This window comes from Siphateles boraxobius, unplaced genomic scaffold (genome assembly GCF_051911475.1).
Source record: "Siphateles boraxobius isolate OS27281-9 unplaced genomic scaffold, OSU_SipBor_1 24, whole genome shotgun sequence".
Taxonomy (NCBI): domain Eukaryota; kingdom Metazoa; phylum Chordata; class Actinopteri; order Cypriniformes; family Leuciscidae; genus Siphateles; species Siphateles boraxobius.
Window position 1 is genome coordinate 101,352 of NW_027508855.1, and position 16,591 is coordinate 117,942.

At 40.6% G+C, this 16,591-nt stretch overlaps 1 protein-coding gene across 4 annotated transcripts in view; it reads right to left on the bottom strand.

The window, feature by feature from the left end:
* usp20 (ubiquitin specific peptidase 20) overlaps positions 1-16,591 on the bottom strand; it is a 31,620-nt gene that overhangs the window by 12,965 nt on the left and 2,064 nt on the right. For 3 of the 4 annotated variants that reach the window (XR_013206823.1, XM_077240563.1, XM_077240562.1), the window contains exons 4-13: positions 14,566-14,628; positions 14,279-14,413; positions 14,007-14,091; positions 13,062-13,131; positions 12,267-12,380; positions 8,542-8,620; positions 7,646-8,078; positions 5,414-5,560; positions 5,198-5,310; positions 3,814-3,986 (exon numbers count right to left, since the gene is read on the bottom strand). Coding sequence is in view for 3 of the 4 variants with exons in the window: in XM_077240563.1 (XP_077096678.1) it covers positions 3,814-3,986; positions 5,198-5,310; positions 5,414-5,560; positions 7,646-8,078; positions 8,542-8,620; positions 12,267-12,380; positions 13,062-13,131; positions 14,007-14,091; positions 14,279-14,413; positions 14,566-14,628 (1,412 nt within the window). In the remaining variant the exon portion in view is untranslated. Of the gene's footprint in view, positions 1-3,813; positions 3,987-5,197; positions 5,311-5,413; positions 5,561-7,645; positions 8,079-8,541; positions 8,621-12,266; positions 12,381-13,061; positions 13,132-14,006; positions 14,107-14,278; positions 14,414-14,565; positions 14,629-16,591 lie in introns of those variants that run through there. The other variant, XM_077240564.1, reaches the window with a different exon arrangement.

A 16,591-nucleotide genomic window follows, 5' to 3' on the forward strand; every position in this document is an offset into this window, starting at 1 on the left:
TCCTACAATATCTCTATGGGTACAGATTGCAGTTCGGTGCCCGACCTCCCTAGTTTGCTGGGGTGGTACCGACTGCAGTGAATCCAGAACAGGCTCGGGTTATGGAACAAGAGGTACAGACTCTACTGGAATTAAGGGGCCATAGAAGGCCATAGAATGTGTTCCCCTACCAGACAGGGAGTCCGGGTTTTACAGCCGGTACTTTATAGTTCCAAAGAAGGATGGCGGACTGAGGCCAATTTTAGATCTAGGGCTTTTGAATCGTTCTTTGAGGAGATTCAGGTTCAAAATGCTTACTATTCCCATTATCATGAGCCATATTAGATCCGAGGACTGGTTTGTCACGATGGATCTAAAAGACTCTTATTTCATGTCTCCATCCTTCCATGTCACAGGAGGTTCCTGAGGTTGCTTTCGGGGGCGAAGAATACCAATATCGGGTTCTTCCGTTCGGCCTAGCACTCTCTCCCCGCACGTTCACAAAGTGTATGGATGCGGCTCTGGCTCCACTGAGGCTTCAGGGCATCCGTATACTGAATTACATCGGCGACTGGCTCATATTGGCCCAGTCTCGAGAAATGGCAGTTCGGCATCGAGATGTCGTCCTTGGCCACATTCAGAACCGGGGGTTGAGGCTCAACACTAAGAAAAATGTGTTGGACCCAGCTCAGAAGACTACTCTTCTGGGCGTGGTATAGAATTCGGTTACGATGCGGGCACGTATGTCTCCCGCTCGTATCGAATCCATCCTGGCCATGGTGTCCGGGATAAAGCTAGGCCAGGCCATCACTGTAAAGCAATTTCAAAGACTGCTGGGCCTCATAACAGCGGCATCCAACATAATTCCTTTGGGCCTGTTTCACATGAGGCCCCTTCAGTGGTGGCTCAAAGCCAAGAGTTTTTTCCCCAAGGGGAATCCGTTCCATATAATAAAGGTTACGCGCAGATGCCTTCGTTCCCTATTAATATGGAAGAAACCTTGGTTCTTGTCCCAAGGGCTAGTGGTAGGGGCGTCATGTCGCCGGGAAACTGTTTCGACAGACGCTTCCCTCGCTGGCTGGGGCGCGGTCTCGGACGGCAGCTTTGCCAGGGGTCTGTGGCAGGACCATCATCATTCTTGGCATATAAATTGCCTAGAGATGTTGGCTGTGTTCAGGGCTCTGAGGAGCATCCTCACAGACATCAAAGGTTACCACGTCTCAGTGGTAGCTTATCTAAACCGACAAAGGACACTCAGATCGCACCCTCTATCCAGATTGGCGCATCAGATCATTTTATGGCCCCAAGGGAAAATATTATCTATAAGAGCAATATATGTCCCGGGGGATCTGAATCAGGGAGCGGACATCCTGTCGAGGCAGGGGCTGAGGCCCGGGGAATGGAGACTCCATCCAGAGGTGGTGGAGTTCATATGGCATGGACCAGTGGAAGTGGATCTGTTTGCGTCTCGAGGGACGTCCATCCCACTGTCCACTTTGGTTCTCCCTCACTCATCCAGCCCCGCTGGGGTTGGATGCCATGGTACAGGCCTGGCCGAGGCTTCGCCCGTACGCTTTCCCCCCCGATCGCTCTGCTCCCGGGGGTCCTGGAGAGGGTCCGTCAGGAGGGCATCAGTCTTCTTCTGATAGCCCTGTTTTGGCCAGCCCGAGTATGGTTTTCAGACTTAATTTCACCCCTGATAGCTCCGCCATGGCAGATTCCTCTGAGGAGGGGTCTGTTGTCTCAGGCGGAGGGCACTATATTCCATCCTCATCCAGAGCTGTGGAAATTGTGGGTCTGGCCTCTGAGGGGGCTCAGTACCTAGATGCTGGTCTATCATCTGGGGTGGTCGAAACCATACTTATCTCTAGGGCTCCGTCTACTAGGAGATTATATGGCCTCAAGTGAAATATTTTTCTACTTGGTGTAGAGAACTTGAGTTAGACCCAGTTAACTGCCCAATGGCTTCAGTTCTGCCCAATGGCTTCAGTTCTTCAGTTCTGGAGTTCTTCTCTGCGAATCTCTCCCCTTCCACACGTAGGGTGTACGTGGCTGCCATTGCGGCGTTCCATGCACCACTAAATGTTGGGCCTTTAGGGAGGCACCAACTGGTCATACTATTTCTTCATGGTATTGGAGGATGAGACCGACAGTCAGGTCCAGGGTTCCTTCCTGGGACCTGGCGGTGGTTCTCGAAGGGCTATCCCTGGCTCCCTTCGAATACCTCCAGTCGGCTTCGCCTAGGACCTCACGTTCAAGATAGCCTTTCTCTTAGCTATTTCTTTAAAGAGACTGGGAGATCTCCAAGCCCTGGCATTATCGCCAGTTTGCTTGGGGTGTGCCCCCGGCGGAGTTAAGGCCATCCTGCATCCGAGACCCAGCTATGTGCCTTAAGTGCAATTTATCATGGCTAGGTCCATGGTCCTGCAAGTATTTCATCCTCCACCTCATCTGTCGGAAGAAAAGGAGAGGTTCCTTGCTCTGCCAGTCAGAGTTCCGAGTATTACCTTGAGAGGTCCTCTTCTTGGAGGAGGTCGGACCTAGTGTAGTGTGTTTTGGATCACCTAATAGGGGCTCCCGGCTATACAAACCATAAGTAGGCCTACAAGGTGCGGAATTTCCCTTCACCTTTGGCCGTTAGGGCTCATTCTACTAGAGGCATGGCGTCCTCTAGGGCCCTCCTTTCGGGAGTTCCCATCAAGGAGATCTGTGAGGCAGCCGGTTGGGCTACCCCACACACTTTTGTTAGGTTCTATAGTCTGCACCTCCCTAGTACGCTTGGTGCACACGTGCTCTCGTCCTAGCTGAGTGCCTGAATCAGTTTCACTCCGGGGCAGGCCTGTTTTCGGTGCGTGGCTTAGTGGGCATTCGTTCCCCAAAGTGTCGATTCTCGACGCAGTGTTGAGTTCCCTCGAAAGGGAACGTCTCGGGTTATGACTATAACCCTTGTTCCCTGAGAAGGGAACGAGACACTGCGTCGTCCTGCCACGCCCCTCGAGCCCTTAGAGCGTCTTGCTTCATCGCGGAGCTGATGTGTGTGTGTGTCAGCGTCACTTTTATGCATCCGGTTATGCCGTCACATGTTACATCACGACGCAACACCAATCAGGATTGGATTAGTTTCATTCTTACTTCAGAGGCGCACGCTAAGGGAGCGTCCCCAAAGTGTCGATTCTCGACGCAGTGTCTCGTTCCCTTCTCAGGGAACAAGGGTTATAGTCATAACCCGAGACGTTTTACATTCAGCTTTTGGTGAACACACACTACCATTTAAAAGTTTGGGGTCAGTATGATGTTTTTTTTAAAAAGATTTTAAAATAAAATAAACATTTTATTAAGCAATGATGTATTAAATTTATGCACAAATGTTACAGATTTTTTGTAACAATGTAGAAGTATTTACTATTTCAAATAAATTCTGTTCTTTCTTAATCAAAGAAATCTTTAAAAAAAAACTATATCAAGGTTTCAACAAAAATACTGAGCAGCACAACTACTTTAAACATCAATAATAAGGTTTTGAGCACCAAATCAGCATATTAGAATGATTTCTAAAGGATCATGTGACACTGATGACTGGAGTAATGGCATCTAAAAATTCAGCTGTCATCACAGGAATAAATTACAATTAATACATTTATGAAATTAGAAAACAGTTATTTTAAATTGTAATAATATTTCACATTGACTTTTTACTGTATATTTGTTCAAATAAATGCAGCCTTGGTAAGCATAAGAGACTTCTTTCAGTCTTAGAGACTTCAAACTTTTGGACTGTAGTGCAATACACTTTCCATTAGTTCATTCTCAGCCGCAACCACACTCTCACTATACCTTCGTATAGAATCCATGATGTAGGAGATCCAGCCCTGTGCCGCATAGGCATCCGTGCAGACACCAGCTTTAACTGGAGCGCTCTGGTGGATAGAGGAATGGAGTTTGGCCAAATCTTCTTTACCCGGAATAGGCAAAGACAGGTCCTGAAAGGTCTCCACAGTTGTCGAAACCTACAAAGGCAGATATTTTCTTTAAAACATTGCTATTTCTGCAGTCTTACACATGCTGTCCCATTGAAATATATCCTTCTACAGTTACATAACATTTGGTTTATGTGATATGAACACAATCTGTTTTGTGCAGCTATTGCTGAATTCTTCTAGAATGACCTGAAGTGAAAGTGGGGGACCTCAGAAACCACATGGTGCATCACTGACTTCCCTGCAGTACACTGTAGGTTTGATCATAAACGATTTGTTCATTTTGAACAACTCTTTAAATTGACTCGGGAACAAGTTGCCTCAGACAGTGATTCGTTCATTTTGTGTTGACCGCGCATGCGCAACATGGTTCTGTACAGGAAACAGAAATGATTAGTTCACCTCCTGAGTCATTTATTATTTTGTCAAATGACGTGACAGCCGTATTGGATAAAAAAATTAGTTAATTATTCCCAAACTTCCTTACAAACAAGAGCGTAGTCAGTTTTTGTACTCTTACAGTTAGTGATGCGTTTCTGGTCTCAAATTGTAGCTTTCTTATTTCTTACAATTTATAAATTTGTGAATTTCTGTTATGATGGTTTTTTTTCCATAACATTGAATGTGGTAAAGAGTTGGTTAATGCTTTAAACGTTATCCGTATGATGGGTAAAATCACATTGATAAAGCAAAGATACCTACATATAATAACAACATACAGTTTTGTGACAAAAGAGCAAACGACTCAAAACCCGAAGACTCGAGAGGTAAACTAATCATTAACTCAGCTTCTGGGCTGTCACGGGATGAACGAACGACTTGAATCCGAAGACTAGAGCGGTGAACTAATCAATTCTATTTCCGGTAGACTGCACAGCTCAGCTTATGGGGATGTGATGTGACAAAAGAATGAACGACTTAGATTGAGAGGTGAGGTAAACTAACTGAATGCTTTGCCTGAAGACCCAGCTAAGCAATAAATTAATCTTTTTTTTTCATAATTTGGTTGCATTATAGTTTTTTTTATAGTAGATGTGTTGGGGTATTATATTTTTCTGAAATTAACGAGATTAATTGAAAAAAAGGTTCATTCATTTTGATGAAAGAAATTCAAAGATCCAAGTCAGTAAAATGATCTGAACTTCCCATCACTACTGTAGTGGTATATTTGTAAGTGTAATGAATGTGATTTGATGCTTGGTGCCCTCTAGAGACAGAAAAACTCCTTGCATCACCCTCACCCGGTCACATGTCAAACACTGAACCAGACTCAGGATGGATCCGTCAAAGGTATCTGAAATAACACTGCGGAAACGGGACTGCTTCTTCTTCTTGGTGCTCAGGAGCATCTGAGCTACAAGACAAACAAACATAATGGTTATTTAGTGTAAAGCAAAATCAAACTTTACAAAAAAATAATATGATATGCTGCATTTGTCTATATGAGAGAAGCAAACCTTTCTTGAAAGTATAAGTGGGTCCAGTTCTGAGGGGGCTGGATTTTGGTGGGCTGCTGGATAGTCTGGAGTGGAGCTCCTGCAAACTGTGAGCGGGGCTAGAAGGATGAGAGGATGGACAGTGCATGGAAGCTTCATTATCAGGTTCTGCAAGAAAAAAAGGGATCAGGAAGTGAAAAGATTTATGTTTTCACATCCAAACACTTCATAAACTCTGTAAACATAGTTTGGAGTCAGTGAAAAAAGAAAAAAAAAACTTTTAGGCCTTGTGTCCACCAAAGCTTTTTTTCACGCGGCAATTTTTTCAATTGACCTATGGCTAAGCCACGCCCCCAAACGCGATGAGCCAATCAGAGTGCGCATAGCACTCGGACATTCTCTGCTTCCACGTCCACGGTACTCTTGGTAAAGATGGTAAAAAGGCTTGTCCTGGAAACGTATGCAACTTAGACCTGTACATATTAAATTTGATCATGAACCATTAATTACATATTGAAGCACAACATTTTAGACAACTTTCTACCAAAACAACTGGGGAACTTTTTTTTTATTTTTAGCAAAACATGTAGCCTTTTCACTCCTCTTCAACATAACTAAATATAGCGCCTGTCACCGAATGTTGACTGTTTGTCCGAGTGAGTGGAGGGGGCGTGGCTTAGCCATAGGTGAATTGTTTTCAATGGGAGCGCCGCGTTTTTAAAACGCCATGAGCGTAAAGAGGCGCTGAGCTTTTTTTTCATGCTGAGGTGCTGAGCGCCCGGCGTTGTTTTACAGGTCGCCGAGAGTTGAAGAATGTTCAACTTTGGGTAAAACGCAGCGCTCATCACTGTCACTTTTTACCCAGCTGTCCAATCATAGTGGAGAAGGGGCGGGACAAATACCACAAACGACCAACTGTTACAACATTCTTTCTGTACAACGACATCAACCAGCAGAGCTAACCAAACAAAATGGATGAAAAAGAAATTTGTAGTATGAAACAAATTATCTGCGAAATCAGTTACAAGTAAACTGCGCTGCGGATATTCTGTATCATAGCAACGAATCGTCTCAACTGAAAAAACGCTGCGCTGCCAAAATGCTCTCAAACGCCCACAGATAGGCGTTTTCACCTGGCTAAAAACACTATGGTGGACACACGGCCTTATGCAGCATAAATGCTTAAATTGATCAAAAGTGACAACAAAGACTTGCATTATTACAAAAGAATTACAAAAATGATCATGGTTGTTAAGCATCAAATGTTTGTTGAGCATCAAATCAGCACATTAGACTCATTTCTGAAGGATCATGTGACACTGAAGACTGGAGTAATGACTGATGAAAATTTAGCTTTGTCATCACAGGAATAAATCTTAACAGTTCTTTAAAATCATAATAGTAGTTCACAGTATTACTGTTTATGCTGTATTTTTGATCAGAGTGAACTCTTTCAAAAACACAAAAACATTACTTGTCCCCAAACTTTTGTTAGTGTAAGGTCACGTTCACACAGCAGCAGAATACGCTTGTCAGTCGTGTATTTGAGTCCTTAATACGGTTATGTTCACAACCGCATTCTATAACCGAACTCACACCCATACAGTTTCAGGAGTCAGGACTCACAACCGCATTCTCGGAAAAACCTGTGCTGTGTGTGAACAGAACCCGACTGGACAACTAACCTAGTTATCTGTCACGTCATACAGTGTTAAAGAGCCGCTCTGCGCTGCACAAATGTGTGTCTACTGTGTGTAGCGGTTTTCATGAGTGGTTTCGGTAGCTTACAGCGATGCAGATGTGAGCTGTGTGTGATCTGAAGGTTTTAGATCAATTCACTGTTCTCCACTGGAGCTGCTCGAATCAGTTTTGTGTTTGTACACGTGACTCAAATTCCCCACTCTCCATCCAGATATAAAAGCTGCTGTCAGTGAATGAAGATTTGACGGATGAACTCGCGGCTCGATGGCACTCTTGTCGTGTCAGAAGTGATAAGGCTTTTCAGTTTTATGGATGTTGCCTTCTTTAATATTACTTTGGTCACTGTCATTATGGTTACTGGTAAGAGAATACAGGCTTGACTCACGTTGCACATTCATACAGACAGTATTCGAGACGCTACTGTTACTGTGTGTTACATAAGTTACTGTGTGAACGGGACATTTTGAGACTCACACCTGTAAGTAAATGTTGTGGGCAATCCCAAAAACTGACAGTGTGAAAGTAGCCTAAGATTATAAAAGAACATCATACCTGTATTCCCTGATGTTGGCACAGTTGTGGTTGTAGTGGTTGCCTCTGTTTCTCTCTCTGCCTGTCCCTCTTGTGCGGCCGTATCCACATCTGCATCCTCATCCATTTCAAGCGTCCTCTCTTCTCCTCTTCTCTCCTTCATTTTCTCTTTCTCCGAGATCCCTCCATTTCCTCTCACTCCAACGCACTCATCTTGGATGAGCAGCTCTGCTTCTCCTCCAGCCCTCTCTACATCTCCTTTCTCGCTTCCTGATCCAGAGTCACACGACAGGAATTCGTCCTCAGAGGGGCTTCGGTCTCCATCGACATGGTTAAGCTTGTCAAGGTTGTGGTCAGGGTCGACATCTGAGACCGCAATGCTGCAGTCGGTCAAAGGCTCCTTCAGCTCCTCGTGAAGCTGGTCCATCAGACATCGCAAAAACTCCTGAGTGTCCTTAAAACACAGAAGCAAGAAGTGTGTACTTTACAAAAAGACAATGAGGCTTACATGAGAAACCCAACTACAGTCTTGAAAGGTTGCAGTAATCTTCATATCAGAGTTGTTACTGTTAATTAAAACTAAACTATTGTTAATAAATAAAGCTAAAATAAAATAAAAATATTAGATGGAAAAACGTAAACATAAATATTAAACGAAAATTAGCAACTTGCTAAAATAAAATAAATTGAAGTTGACGTACTTAAATTACTGAAACTGATACTGAAATAAAAATAAAATAAAGCTAAATATAAATATTCATAAACTCAATATAAATGACAAAAGCACATCAAAAAATTACTAAAATAAACAAAAATTTCAATGAAAACTTAAAATAAAAAATAAAGCCAATTCAATAAACGAATAATTACTATATAATAGTATAGAAATAATACTAAAATAACACTGCTTTATATACCTGTTGAGCGTAGCCACGAAACATGGGGTTCACCAGTTTGATTCCATGAAACAGACTGGTGGGAACAACATAGCTTGGCCTGGACAGAAATCAAAAGAAAGTACAGAAGAGGGAAAAAGAAAACCAACAGAGAACGGTAAGGTTCAGATAATTAGGACCAAGCTCAATAGATTAAAATGAGGTTCGCTAGAACTGGCCAGATCTAGTTTAGAGGTTTGGCAAGTCAGTGATTGTTACCGGAAACATTATCACTCTCTCCAGCATCTCCACTTCTGTGCTTCTCAGAGAAAATGGAACAACTGGTGCACGCTGGAACTAGACTATCCCACTCTTTTGCTGCGAGCCCCCAGATACCAACCAAAAAACGCCCGGCCCCACAACCACCAAAGCCTACGGGCCCAGCTCGCCCTCCCCCTCCTCCTGTGAGAGCTCTTCGGCCTCTGCCACAGCGCCAGGGCCCACACCCTCCTCCAGCGGCTCGAGGTGAACCAAAAACAACTGATACCAGCTCTCAGTGATATGTGTCGGGTCCCCGCTATGATAACAATAACTTTCTCAAATGTTTACAGAACAAGCGGGAACCCAGTGTGCCTGTATCTTTTTCTATTGCTGTTCAATTACATGATAGAAAGTCTAAGGCCTTCAAAAGCCGTACAGCAAACCCATCTAATCTGGTGCCTATTACACGACATACCAAGATTGCTGTGGGGACAAAAAGTAAGACTGTTAAGTTAGCACTTTTAAACATCCGCTCACTTAAAAATAAATCACTTTTAGTCAATGACTTAATAACCACATACAACCTGGATTTTATGTTGCTAAATGAAACTTGGCTAGAAGAAAGTTGCAGTGCAACAGTCCTCAATGAAACAGCCCCTCCTAACTTTACTTTTATGAGTGTCTGCAGAGCTGTCAGAAGAGGCGGAGGTTTAGCTGCTCTTTATAAAGATGTCTATCAATGTAAGCAAATATCATTTGGGAATTACCCGTCTTTCGAATATCTGGGTATTGTGTTAAAAGGTGCTCCACGCATTTTACTTATCATTGTTTACAGGCCTCCAAAATACTCTCCAGCTTTTGCTGAGAACTTAACAGAACTGTTAAGTTCTATTTCCTCAGAGTTTGACTGCTTTGCCATTGCTGGAGATTTTAACATTCACATAGATAATGCAGAAAACAAAATGGCAAAAGAAATCAAAACTGTTTTTAAAAACTTTTGATCTGACTCAGCATGTACATGGAGCCACACATAATCGTGGACACACTCTAGATTTACTTATCAGTAAGGGTCTAAACATTTCATCAATTGTTATTAAGGATGTAGCACTGTCTGATCATTTTTGTATTTTCTTTGATATATTGATCTCTCCTGCCATTGAAGCTAGATCTGTGTCTGTCAAGAAGAGATGCTTAAATGAGAACACTAGTGTACTATTTACGAAGGCTATATCTTTAACACCAAGCATATCTGCTGACTCTGTTGATTTTCTCCTTGATTCTTTTAACTCAAAAGTTAAGAGTGTAATTGATGATATTGCTCCTGTGAAAGTCAGGAAGAAGAGTGGCAGACAAAATGCACCTTGGAGAAACTCAACAGCAGTGCAAAATATGAAAAGACAATGCAGAAAAGCAGAGCGCATGTGGCGGAAGACAAAACTTGTAGTCCATTATAACATCTACAAAGACAGCATCCATGCTTTCAATAAGGAACTAAGCAAAGCTAGACAGACTTTTTTCTCGAATATTATAAACAGCAATATAAACAACACGCGCACTCTTTTTGCTACTGTAGAGAGACTGACAAACCCCCCAAGCCAGATTCCCAGTGAAATGCTCTCAGTGAGAAAGTGCAGTGAGTTTGCTTCTTTCTTCTCTGAGAAAATCAATAATATCAGAAAGGTGATCAGCTCATCCTTGAGTTGCGCTGGGGTCAGGCAGATCAAACAACAGCACGAGAAAGTAGCCACTATGTCTGATTTCGAAGAAATTGATGGCAAAATTTTGGAAGAAACCGTACAGCAACTAAAAACATCAACCTGCGCCCTTGATGCACTTCCCACATCTTTTTTCAAAAATGTGTTACACAGCTTAGAAGCAGATCTCCTAGAAGTGGTAAATGCCTCACTTCTCTCTGGGAGTTTTCCGACCTCCCTGAAAACTGCTGTTGTCAAGCCCCTCCTGAAAAAGAGCAATCTGGATAAGACCATATTAAACAACTATAGACCGATCTCAAATCTTCCTTTCATAGGCAAGATCATTGAAAAAGTTGTCTTCAATCAGCTGAACAAATTCTTAAGCTCGAATGGATACTTTGACCATTTTCAATCTGGTTTCCGACCGCACCACAGTACAGAGACCGCGCTCATAAAGATAATAAATGATATTCGCTTAAATACTGATACAGGCAAATTATCAGTGCTGGTACTACTCGACCTCAGTGCTGCATTTGACACTGTCGATCACAAAATACTTCTTGACAGGCTGGAAAACTGGGTCGGGCTTAGGAGCTTAGCTTACTTAGGAGGCAGAGGTTATTATGTGAGTATAGGAGACCATAAGTCTGAGTGGACATCCATGACATGCGGAGTCCCTCAAGGCTCAATTCTTGCGCCACTCCTATTCAACCTGTACATGCTCCCAATGAGCCAAATAATGAGAAAGAACCAAATCGCTTACCATAGCTATGCAGACGACACACAGCTCTACTTATCCCTATCGCCAAACGATTACAGCCCCATTGACTCCCTTTGCCAATGCATTGATGAAGTAAACAATTGGATGTGCCAAAACTTTCTTCAGTTAAACAAAGACAAAACTGAAATCATTGCGTTTGGAAACAAAGATGAAGTTCTCAAGGTGAACGCATACCTTCAGTCTAGGGGTCAAACAACTAAAAATCAAGTCAGGAATCTGGGTGTGTCTCTAGAGTCAGACCTTAGTTTCAGTAGACATGTCAAAGCAATAACTAAATCAGCATACTATCACCTGAAAAATATTGCAAGAATTAGATGCTTTGTTTCCAGTCAAGACTTAGAAAAACTTGTGCATGCTTTCATCACCAGTAGGGTGGATTATTGTAATGGACTTCTCACTGGCCTTCCCAAAAAGACCATAAGACAGTTGCAGCTCATACAGAACGCTGCTGCTAGGATTCTGAGCAGAACCAGAAAATATGAACACATCACACCAGTCCTCAGGTCTTTACACTGGCTGCCAGTTACATTTAGGATTGATTTTAAAGTATTATTACTGGTATATAAATCATTCAATGGCCTAGGACCTCAATACATTGCAGATATCCTCACTGAATATAAACCCAACAGATCACTCAGATCATTAGGATCACATCGGCTAGAAATACCAAGGGTTCACTCTAAGCATGGCGAGTCCGCCTTTTAGCTACTATGCCAGCCGCAGCTGGAACCAGCTTCCAGAAGAGATCAGATGTGCTCCTACAGTAGTCACATTCAAATCCAGACTCAAAACACATCTGTTTAACTGTGCATTTACTGAATGAGCACTGTGCCACTGTTCGTCCAACTGTTTGCACTGTATTTTATTTTATGTTTTAATTATTCTGATTTCTGTATTTTATCTTTTATTCTAAACTGTTTTAATTATTCTGATTTCTTTTGATTATTTTAATTTCTTCTATGTAAAGCACTTTGAATTACCATTGTGTATGAAATGTGCTATATAAATAAACTTGCCTTGCCTTGCCTTACCGTTTCTTGTGCCAGAGCTCAGAGATAAGCTTCTGAAAGCTTTTACACAATGCCGGCTTCTTATCCGTACGCACCAACCCACTGCAATCCAGGAAAAACTGAGTCAAAGGAGGACTGAAGAGAAAAATAAAAATAAAGAGGGAAACCATTGTCAATTTAAGGGACATGATGCACAGAACTGAAAAACAAACCAGTGAAATCAGTCACGTCATCAAGTGTTCATATTTGAACTTTACACTTTTATCCAAGTACTTCTATGATAATTGTAACTATTGCATCACAGAAATAATGATACTATGAGGTTGAAAAGACTGTTTGTGAAGCTGTTTCATGACAACTCTCTCACAGCTTTGAATGTTGCGATATGATTTTGTCAAAGTTTAATAGACAAATGAATTGAAAGATAGCTTGGGTGTTTGAATTGAGAACACAGTCTATTAAAGATGAATCGTGCAGCTCTATTGTCTTGTCTCTCTCTCAGCATATGAGTAGCGCGAGGGCTTATCAATGCTTTCAGTCTCACGTCTCTTTCACGCATCCACTTGGGATATTACGTCCCACTCACACTATGATAACACTCATAGATAACGACACATTTCATCCTCTGTTGGAACGAAAATGGCTAACTTCTGTCAACTTCATCTACAAGCAAGGACAAAAATAAAGCAATTAAATTTGAATTAATATCGATTCTGGAATAAAAAAAATATTTTAGAATCGTAAAAAAATGTAAAAAATAAATAAATTGTGATAGCTAGGTGAATACTATTAATGTTGCACAAGTTGTGAGCTCACCAGTTGGACAGGGCCTGCAGCGCAGCATTCATGTAACACGAGTTCCCAATGTTCTTCATCCCTGTGAGACCTGAGATAGAATAAAGACTATTAACGATAACAAGTAATGCAAACATCAGCCTACAACTTTGCTAAATTTTGCTTTTGGAAATGAAAGATGACCCTCAAATTTCGCAGTGTGGAATAGAATCTTAGTCATTACACATAATCAATGACAATGAGACTCAATTTAATTCAGGCTATGTACTTCCATTAAGAGATATTTTCATATAAAAAAAAAAAAAACAGAAAAGGAAATTGACTGGTTATCAATCATTATTGAATCCGCTCATTTAAGCTGTTGTATAAACAGGGTAAGATAGTCACATCTGTTAGTAAATACAAATGTAGAAGTTTATATAAAAGGTCATCAATAAAAACATTTTTTATAATATAAATATTAAGAATTAATACTTTTATTTAACAAGAATGCATTAAATTGATCAAATGACGGTAAAAAGTTTTATATTTAAAAAAAAATCAATTTAAAATAAATGCTGTTCTTTTTATCTTTCTATTTATCAAAGAATCCTGGCAAAAGATATCACGGTTTCCACAAAAATACTACGTTTTCAACAAATTGAGCAGCAAATCAACGTATAAGAATGATTTCTGAAGACTGGAGAAATGGCTGCTGAAAATCCAGCTCTTTTAAAATATAATAAAAAAGAGAACTGTAATTTGTTTAGAACTGTAATAATATTTCAAAATATTATGGTTCTTACTGTGCATTTAATCACATAAAAGACTTTCAAAAACATTTAAAAATCGTACTGATCTCAAACTTTTGAATGGTAGTGCATGTGTCCCCATCAATGCCTAGGTGGGTGTCCTTTGTCATTTATCATTATTCAGGATTTGAAATGCCATGCAATATGTACTAGCTTCCTGTCTACATGATTATACCTCTAGGTTTAAGCTCATCCTCGTCAGATTCTGAGCCTTCCTCATCCGCCACTGCGATAGGAACCGCCTTCAGTGGGTGATATGTCTAGGGAAGATGATCCTTAAAAATTAGTGAATTGTGTATTTTATATTGTACATGTGCTTTATAAATTATAAATGAGATCTTCAGACTGATATGAATAATGCAGGAACAGGAAGTACCATCTTAATCATGTTTATATAATCTTAAACAGTAGAAAGTATAGATTTCTTAAATATTCAGATGAATTTACCTGTTCATGTGGTTTGCAGCAGTGAGCTAATGATATAGGAGTAACAGGTTTTGGTTCCAGAAACACCTCCCTCTCACAGACATAACACCACACCCTGAATGTGGTCAAGTTTACTGTCAGATTGTGTTTTCTGGCCTGGAAAAGGGTAAAAAGAAGATGCACACATGTACAAAAGAACAAAAAAATCATATATGGATGATACCTAGATAGAAATAGAATGAATGCTTAGATAAAAAGAAAGTGAGCACAAAATATTTAAATGATTAAGCAAACTGTAAGAAAGTCACCTGTGCGTGTATAGTACTGTGATCAGAATATGATTCTCCACAGCCTACATAGGGACAGTCACACTGTGAGCAAAACAGGACAAAGAGAGTAATGATTTTCAAGAAATATATGATTTACTTTGAAGTCAACATGAAACAGAAGTTGCAATAGTCTTTTGTTACTGCCTCTCAAAAAAGAAAAAATGCAGGGCGGGACTTGATTTTGTCCATCGGTAATTGATTGCACCGTTGTTGTTTGCTAATGCTGCAATCTAATATGAGTTACAGGTTGTCCTGCACTTGCACTGAAAAACACATCATCAGATTTGGTGTTAAATGATGAACAAAACAGCATAAGTGCAAGAACAGTGTGCAAGTGAATTACAGCATTGTGAGCACAGTGTCAAAGCTCACACATAAAATGTAAACCTGCAGAAATCACAAATCACAAGTGAGTTTTGGCATGGGGCGGGATCCAAACCTATCTGTTAATAAATGTAACTGGTTGCTGGTCTTCTTTGGAACTCTTATTTTGATTGGCTGCTTGCATTAAAGGGATGCGTTTTCTTTCTGAGTTCCTACAGATGTCTTAGTAGCTGTACGAATCTCTGTGCATTGGAGCAGCAGCAAACATGCATATATTAAGGCAAATATGCTTAGTTTAAATAATGTATGATAGAGGCTTATAGCAAATTATAAACGGTCAGCTTTTTCAAATGAAAGATGAAGGGTGTGATATTAATGTTGCTCACTAGAGAGGCCATCAGTTTCCATCCCTTTGAATGGAAATAAATGCATTGATCTAGTTCACTTGTAGTTTTATATAATTAGTGTACATATAAATATGTGAACGGCATATTAAATGTTTATTTAACTTTTATAGACAGATAAAACATTTTTAAAATTGCCAGACATGATTAAATATATTGCTGTCCATTTAAAACGAAATTCAAATTTGTTTGCCTTTTGTAGAAAATACATATTTTAAGATTTCTATAAAGACACTTATACTGGTATGAATAAAAAAGAAACATAAAGACAGCACAATCTTATATAACCTGACACCAAATTAGAAGCACTTGCAGCACAAGAATTATTCGATTCATTTGCTTTTTCGAACATGAGTATTTAAGTAATTTGAAAGTTTGATCTGTGTAGTATTTCTGCATTCAATATAGTATATTACTATTTCTACAAAAATATTACATGAGTTATTTATTAGTGTTTACTTGGTCATCATGGGCCATTGGTGCTTGCGGCTATGTTTAGGAATGATGCTTTACGTGCATGATCTAAAAGAGAGACAGCAATGAACCACTACTATTTTGTGATTGCACATCGTTTAATGTTGAAGAATTTTTTTTTTGTCAAACGGAAGTCCAATATTAAACCAACTTTACCGTTGTTTATATCAAACCAATTTAAGATAAAATTACACCATGAGAAAACAGCATTTTATGTTTAGATCATGAGAAAACAACTGAATGAATGAATGATACATATATAATGATACACTATAATACATTTAATACACTCGCAATTCATTCATTCAACATATGTATGAACTTGGACAGAAAACTTTACTGTGTGCCATCCCATTCCCAACACAGCCCGTTTTGAGTGTCTTTGTTTGGAGAGGGCCAACAACAGCCAATCACAACAGGAGGACATTGTTAAAGGTTGTATCAGTGATTTCTGGCCCAAAAATAAATGTCTAATCTTTCCTAACGATCCGCTAGCTGCCCGCCCCATAAGCATGCCGTCCAAAAACCGCGTCTCTGTAGGCAGCCTAGGCTCTGAGATCTGCACACAAAAACAAATGGGTACAACCACCACTCTAAACCAAAATAAACAGTGTTCCAACCAATCACTGACAGGGGCGGGTGTTCCTCCGATTTCGCATCCAGCCGTGCACGAGCGCAAAACCTCACAACACCCGCCCCTGTCAGTGATTGGTTGGAACACTTTATTTTTGTTTTGAGTGGTGGTTGTACACATTTTTTTTTGTGTGCAGATCTCAGAGCCTAGGCTGCCTACAGAGACGCGG